Source organism: Lolium rigidum, chromosome 4 (genome assembly GCF_022539505.1).
Source record: "Lolium rigidum isolate FL_2022 chromosome 4, APGP_CSIRO_Lrig_0.1, whole genome shotgun sequence".
NCBI lineage: Eukaryota > Viridiplantae > Streptophyta > Magnoliopsida > Poales > Poaceae > Lolium > Lolium rigidum.
In genome coordinates this window covers 117,401,189-117,409,309 of record NC_061511.1, presented here as the reverse complement: position 1 = coordinate 117,409,309, position 8,121 = coordinate 117,401,189, and the positions used below count along the sequence as shown (strand labels likewise).

Below are 8,121 nucleotides of genomic sequence, written 5' to 3'. Positions count from 1 at the left end.
TTAAAAATCCGGGTGTTGACAGTAGGTTAGGGTTTCAACCGACCTGGATTGGGACGTTTTTATACATAGATCTCTAAGGACTATATCCTGATTAGAGAAAAGTGGAAGGTCCGTTGTGCGAAATAGTCGTGCACGAATCTCCAGCTGAATCAAACGTGCGGGATACGGTCCTGGCGCCCTAAGGTCCGCTCGATTGAAATGTCCACTGAAGAGCTAGAACTAGCATCTGGCTTGCTGCTTGTCGAGCGAAAACTCTCCTTTTTATGCTGTCGCGCGCCCCGAGCGTCCCCAGCATGAGGCGACACCACGCGGCCGACCTGCCGCCGTCGGTGGGCGGCGACATACTGAAGGCGACTAATGACAAGTTGGGGAAGTTCGACAAGGGCGGTGGCCGCTGCTCCCGCCTCTGCTCCCTCCTCATCCTCGCCGCCACCGTGTCGATGCTAGCGCGCCACTGCTACGACTTCGGCGTCGCCGGCACCGTCGCGCGCGTCGAGCACGGTCTTTCGTCCTCGCGGCACCGCACCCGCAAGATAAACCCGATCGCCCGCGGCAAATCGCCGCTCTCCGATCCTTTCATCTCGCCGCCGCGTGACGCCGGCCACACGAACAGTGGCAAGGAATTGCCTGATCCTTTGGCCGCGTCGGTGCCGGTCGATACTGGCTCTTCCGTCACCGGACCTGACGGTGGAGGCGAGCAGCGCGGAGAGCACGCCTTCGCCCGCGCGCTCGCGGCGGCAAACGACAGAGGAGACCTGTGCGGCGACCGGTACATCTACGTGCAGGAGCTGCCTCCCCGCTTCAACACCGACTTGCTCCGGGACTGCGGGACGCTCTCCCCGTGGACGGACAAGTGCAAGCACACGGCCAACGGCGGCTTCGGCCCGCAGCTCAGTGGCAGCCAGGGCGGTGTGCTCCAGGAGACCGGGTGGTACGACTCCGACGAGCACATGCTCGACGTCATCTTCCACGACCGGATTAAGCGGTACGAATGCCTCACCAACGATTCCTCCCTCGCGGCCGCCATCTTCGTCCCGTTCTACGCCGGCCTCGACGTGGCACGACACCTCTGGGGGCACAACGCCTCGTCGCTGGACGCGTTGGCGCTCGACATGGTGCGCCTGGTGACCGCGCGCCCCGAATGGCGCGCCATGGGCGGCCGCGACCACTTCTTCGTCGCCGGCCGCACCACCTGGGACTTCCGGCGGCTGGGCAACGGCTCCACCGGGTGGGGGAGCAGCCTCCTCCGTCTCCCGGCCGTCAGGAACATGACGGCGCTAGTCCTGGAGGCCAGCCCGTGGAACCTGAACGACGCCGCCATCCCGTACCCGACATCCTTCCACCCGGCGACCGACGAGGGCATCTTCTTCTGGCAGGACCGGGTGCGCGGTCTGAAACGCCAGTGGCTCTTCTCCTTCGCAGGCGCGGCGCGCCCCGAGGACGCCAGGTCCATTGCAAGCCACCTCGTGGAGCAGTGCGCGGCGTCCGCTGCCTGCTCGTTGATGGAGTGCAGGAAGGGGCCGGGCAACAGGTGCGACTCCCCGGCGGGAGTCATGAAGCTCTTCCAGAGCTCGACGTTCTGCCTACAGCCGCAAGGCGACACGTACACGCGCAGATCGGTGTTCGAGGCCCTGCTCGCCGGCTGCATCCCGGTCTTCTTCCACCCCGGCACCGCGTTCGTGCAGTACACCTGGCACCTGCCCAAGAACCACGCCGAATACTCTGTCTACATTTCGGATGAAGACGTCCGCCGCAACGTGAGCGTGGAGGAGAGGCTGAGGAGGATACGGCCGGACGACGTCGAGAGGATGAGGGGAGCGGTCGTGGGCCTCATCCCGGCGATGATCTACAGCGACACGTCGTCGAAGCTTGAGTCGACTGTGAATGACGCGTTCGACGTGGCCGTGGAAGCCGTCACTAGGAAGGTGACGAAGATCAGGAAACGCATCGTGGAGGGCCTTCCGGAGGATGAGAAGTTAGAGATGTATAGTTGGAAGTATCCATTGTTGGGAGAAGGGCAGAAGGTTGAAGACTCCCATGAATGGGACCCATTGTTTGCCTCCAATTAGATCGTACTCTTGTTGCATTGTGTGTATTTTGCAGGCAATTTAGTGAGTAATTGTTGATCTCCTTTCAAGCTTTATGTAGCACAGGTCGAAACCACAAGTGTAGTCGGAGCTACGCATACTTTCTTTTGAAAGGATAGGAAATATGCCCGTGCGTTGCACCGGATATAATTAATCTCAATTTCTTGCCACATTGATCTATGCAAAACACAAAACAAAAGAGAATTAAGACGACAACCCATGCTTACTACATCGTCACGTTGCCGGTAGATCAGTAATGAGTTAGCGAAATACACCTAATTAAAAATGTGTGTGTGGCATCTAGTAGTTCGATCTTCGTCCAGCTAGGCGATGAAATTAACGATATGTTCGATTGTCCTATACCGGATTTTTGTGACTAAGTTTGCATAGAATCACCTTGGCTCTCCAATTCCACTTGAATCCGTAAAAGGATTACAACCATTTTGCTCTGTTTAGGAAGAATACATTATCTATTTGATGTTTTCTTCTAAATACAATTTCCTATTTTTATAATATCATGGTTACCTTTTCTGATGAATGAAAAATAGGATTAACCAAGAGATACATAGCATGAAATTTCACAACTATTTCTACATATTTTAGTTCTAATGTTATGAAGTAACACTTGAATAGTCTTTTGCAAGTATAAACAATAGCCTATCTTTATCTGTAAAATTTCCACACCGCAAAATACTACAACGATTATAAAGTGGTTCTCTAAATAAATGGATACGAACAACATATCCAATCAACAACACAGTACATGACCAAGAAACTGATCCAAGCATCGTCAATCATTTGAGGTCTAAGTGGAGCATGGCAGCCGGCGTCGCATGAGATTGCCGGCGGCGCTGTCCCCGCGCTACCAGTCTTTGCCGAGATGCCTCGTTCTCGGCGCGCCTCGCTTGCTCGCTGGCGAATGCCTTGGCGTGGCAATGAGCGTTCAGCTCGATGAGCTTCTATCGCTCCGCCTCCATGAGGAGGCGTCCCGCCTCCTCCGTGGCCGCTCGCTGGCGCGAGATCTCGAGGGCGTGCTCGAGGTTCGCGTCACTGACGAACTCCCGCTCCTCCTCCTTCCACCTCCGGAAGCGCTGCGCGTTCAATGACGCTAGGATCGCCGCCTGCTCCGGGTCGGGCGGGGGCATGCGGCTGCTCGCCCCACTACGCAGCCTCCTCCGCCGCCTCAGCTTCTACTTCTGCAACGTAGGCCTCGTGCCACACCGCGGACCGTGGGTCGATTGCGCCATCGAAGCTGTAGTCGGCGTCGGGCTGCGGCTCCGGCTGCGGTGGTGGTTGAGGCCAAGCATGGAGTACGTCGTTTTAAGATGGCGCGACATTTTTGAGGTGGAGAGGAGGGACTGGCGCGGCGGCTATGGGGGAGACGAGAGAGGACAACGTGGCTACGGTGGTGAGGATGAGAGGATAACACCGCGGCAGTGGACGGCGTACGTACTAATAGGGGTGCCAACTACCCGCATTTACGACGGCGTAGGCAAGTCGACGTCGCGTGGTCAGTCGTCGCCCTCGTCGCCGCCTCAGTTTCCGCGTGGGAGACCATTAAACGCCGATGACCAACCTTCATGTGTCGCTTCCGATGCGAACTGCCGCGTCCTCTCGCTGACAAGGCGCCCCCACCCGCGAAAACCGTCCTGCCACGAGCCGCCATTCGCGCCCTTCGCGAAGGGGCCGGCATGGGGTTGCCGGCGTTTCTATTGGGCTCGAAAAACCACCAGCGCTATTTGGGACGCGCCGGTACGAGCACATTTTCGATGCCAGCCCCCATACTATCGGGACCACTATCGAGGCCGCCGGTGGACATGCTCTAACCTGTCAGTAGCTAGCAACAAGGAAAATGCTAACTGAACACTGGATTAGTTTCAGTACACTGAAATACTGTCAATAGCAAATTGAGGGTATTGAAATATTGTCTCCACTCGAGCTGCTGGCGGGGAGGACGCTGACGGGGGACGAATATGCCATGCGAGATGCGGGGGGTGGGAGAGCCAATATTTGGGCAAAAAATTGTACTCCGTAGCTTGTTTTGGGGATTTTTAAGACAGTTCTTCCGTGCAAAAAATACAACACACGTCAGTACTGTAAAAACTGAAGTCAGTGTGTCAATGCACGAAGCAAAGCATCCAGGTGCTTGCCGTGATTGATTGAGGTGCACGTCCTCCTCTTGATCTTATCGCAGCCATGACGGAAACATCACGATGGCCCATGCATGTCCCCGTGGTGTGTACATGTATGTCTATGTTGTCTGTATCGCACTGTATCTTGCAACAAGGAGACCAAGTTTAAGAATAGTACAAAAATTTCAGCCATGAACCTAACAAAATCCAGGCCCAAAAGAACAGGAAAAATAGGGGAAAAGTACGAAGGAGGTCTGGTGTGAGGTCGCTCCCCCCCCCCGCGCTTCGCCCATGCGCTTGGCGCTAGTGAGCTCCTGTTCGGCAAGCTCCGCTGCCACTCCCGGATGTGCAGCCGCAGCACCGAGGCAGCCAGGGCCACGGGGTTGAAGACAACGTCGCTGAACGGCCTGGGATCGGGATAGCCACACCGGCAACGGAGCCTGACGCTGCATCTGCTTCGAAGACAGGTGGCGAACACATGAATTGATCCAGATCCAGAACCAGGGACATAAAAAGAACTCGAGATTGGGGAGGGCAAAGAGGTAAGGATGGATCGGTGCCAATCTGGGCCGGCGTGCTAAGGGATCGAAGAACTCCTGTCCTGGAGCGGCTGCGGGAGCACGACGGGCGGTGCGAGGTAAGACAAAACGCAGGAACAGTCAGAGCACCACGCAGGCCGCAGCTCGGCATCAGATTGGGGAGGGGAAAGTGAAGATGTCGGGATGAACAGTTTTTTTTATTTCCGTTCGATGGGTAACGCTTGGGGAGGACTTGCCGGTGGCACAACATGTAATTTTGACGAAACGTAAGGGTAAAGAAAAACGGACCAACAAGAAGCTCTTTTGCTTTTATTATTAGGTATAGGAAAAAGCCCGTGCGTTGCGACGGGTTAATTTTTGTTGAATATTTTTATACCTTGAAATTCACTTTAGCAAAAATACCCGTATATTGAGAGAAATAAATGAACGATGCACGGGAGAGAAATAAATCAACTATTTGTATAAAGAATGTTAGTGAGAGGTAAAGTTTTAGAAACTCAATTTGGCTCCAGTGCATATGCTCGCACCACGAAAAAAAGATATTTTGAAGTGTTGAATTTTTATGACAAAACATTCTGCATGCACATCTCCATGATATATGGTCTATTTAAAAAAGAGAAAAATTATCTGACGAAAAGCCTAATTTTAGCTCTGAGTTTTGTCATTTTTACATAGACAACTCAATTTTCACGAAACAAATTTTAAAGCGTATAGCACTTGGAGATGTACTTGCAAATTTTTTGTTTCAATTTTTTCTACATTTTAAAATATATCTAAAATGCATTTTAAAATAAAGGGAGCATATACTCCCATGTGCCAAAACATCACTTCCGCAAGGTTTGCCCTAAAATCTACTATTGCCAATGTATATCTTAGCAGTATGTAAATGATATTTGATGCTGATTAAGCAACGTTTTCTTTAAAACAAATGGATATCATTTACTTGCCTATATGTTTGCATCTGATTGCATAACACTGAACCAAGCTACCAACTACGCATAGTTGCATATCAAGTTCAGGCAAATATAAAATTTCTTTTGGACATTGTGTGGCACTACTCGCAAAGAACCTAATATCCGATGTCCGATGTCCGATGTACCACTCTCTGGCGTTTATATGCACCAGTACATTATAGTTTCAGTTCTAATAGGAGTGTCAAATTACTATCTTCAGTGAACTTGCTTCCTTGTGGGCATTAGCACAAATATGTGCAGGACACATGTACCACTCCAATGTGCATGAACATAATTACATGTAAGTAGCACATCGAGCGGGGATTGAATCAATCGGGCATGAAAGAACCTGGGCGATTGAATCAATCGGGCATGAAAGAACATATTGTAGGTGTGAATCGAGACACACACCACAGATAGCTGGGATCGCGGGCACATGGAAAAGCGGATGCCTGAAGCGTTCATGCCAGATGAAAAAAGGAAAATCGTGAATCACCCATCAATCTCTTCCGACTAAAGCAATAGGAGCATGGCGCCATGGACACCGAGGTTACCACTTACCAGAAGTAGGTGTATCCTGCGAAGCCAGCCGTGGAAGCCATGATACTGACGGTAAATTCAGGCCCCGCGTCCCAGTTCCAGGCTTCCTAATCCGCGACGTCAGCGGCCGCTTCGCCGACAAGGTGGATATCCTCGTGGGTCAGAACTAATCCCCAAGTCAATTCTATTTTGGATCTGGGATGTTGGATCAAAGACTCGGTGTGCTTGGGATCTCGAGGCGGAGCTGGGCGGCCATGGAGGTAGAATACAACGGTGATTTTGTCTGCAGCGGAGGGTCAGTGGGCATACCACAGTAAACGTTCCTGCTCGAGCAAGGCATTTTCGTGTGGTCTTGATAATCCGCGGCGTAGAAGCAGGATGCGAGGTCGCCGAAGCTGATGAGTCGTCAGTCTTGTCCCTGTTTCTCCGGTTGTGCGCACGCGTGGGAGAGAGAGGGGAGTGCGAGTATCTTTTTGACGGGAAGATCTGTTCGGCCGACGAAACGTTTTTTTACATAACCGGTGGCACAAATTGAGGGACAATAAAAAACGGACCAACAAGAAACCTTATTTTCTTTATTATTAGGTATAGATTTGACTATTTATCAGTCAACTTAGAATTAACTTTTCGTTGTTAATGAGATGATGTCATCAAATCTAAGTTGCAACATAAGTTGTAACTCATAACTAGCACGAATTTCAAAGCAAAACTAACAACCTAGAGTATTTTTTTAGTTGTATCTCAACTTGCAACTAAAAAAAGTCACAGTTGCAACTAAAAGAAACTCAGTTGCAATCTACTTTGCAATTCATATGAATGAATCACGATACAACCAAATAGTGTAAAGTGAGCACAAACTTAGTTCTGAGCTAGATAACAACTAGCAAATCCCATGTGTGACTATTTCTCAGTCGACTAATAAATAACTTTGTTTCCAATCAGATGAGTTCATCAAATCTTAGTTGTAACATGAGTTGCAACTCATGACTAACATGAATCACAAAGCAAATCTAATGGTATGGAGTATTTTTCTTGGTTGTATCTACAGTTGCAACTAAAAAAACTCAGTTGCAACCTAACTTGCAACTCATATACATGAATCACGATGCAATGAAGCTGTGCAGAACTTGACTGAGCACGAATTTGGTTCTCCGCTAACTAGCAAACCCTTTTAAAAAAAAAGGTAAAACAATATTATAAGTTTTTAAAATATTATTAAAAAATCTACATGAGTAATGAAGTGTTCTATCAATGTGCAACATATAAACTCCTGATACCTTATATTCTTCTGGGGTGAACAAAAGTGCAAAATCTGATATCTAAAGTGTGAATAGTGCAAAGTTTTAAACCCCGAAAATTTGCAAGATTTATTAATTTTGCACCACCAAAATTATATAGTAGAATTTAAAGTTGAATTTTTGTACGTTGATAGAATACATCATTATATACATCCAATATTTCTTTTGGAATTTTTGGAACCTTAAAGTGCCTTTTTGAATTGAAAACGAGTTCTTAGCTCTGGCTTAGAAAAGCTAACTTCATGATTTTATGATATTTAGATAAAGTAGTCTTCTTGTCTACTATCAAACCTCGAAAGGTGTGGATGCCTTTAAGTCAATTGAGTATGAGAATAGTATGGTGTTATTCATGCTCTAGTTTTACATCCGATGTTGTAATCCTTGTTTTTGAAAATGTCTCATTTGTTTTAACGACTCTCACATCATGAAGAAAGATGACTCTGTCTATTAAGTTTCTATGTTGCTCAGGTGCGAGTAAGAGTCTAGCTTGGGGAAGTTGATGAGTGCAATTTTTAGCATGTATTTACATCGTTATTTTATCAAGTTGCCATTGAGTAGCAGTAGGATTTTTT

At 49.2% G+C, this 8,121-nt stretch overlaps 1 protein-coding gene across 1 annotated transcript; it reads left to right on the top strand.

The window, feature by feature from the left end:
* Positions 1-293: 293 nt before the first annotated feature.
* LOC124647440 (xyloglucan galactosyltransferase KATAMARI1 homolog) lies at positions 294-2,069 on the top strand. The gene has a single exon (XM_047187386.1). The coding sequence runs from the start codon at positions 294-296 to the stop codon at positions 2,067-2,069; it is 1,776 nt and encodes a 591-aa protein (XP_047043342.1).
* The last annotated feature ends 6,052 nt before the right edge of the window (positions 2,070-8,121 follow it).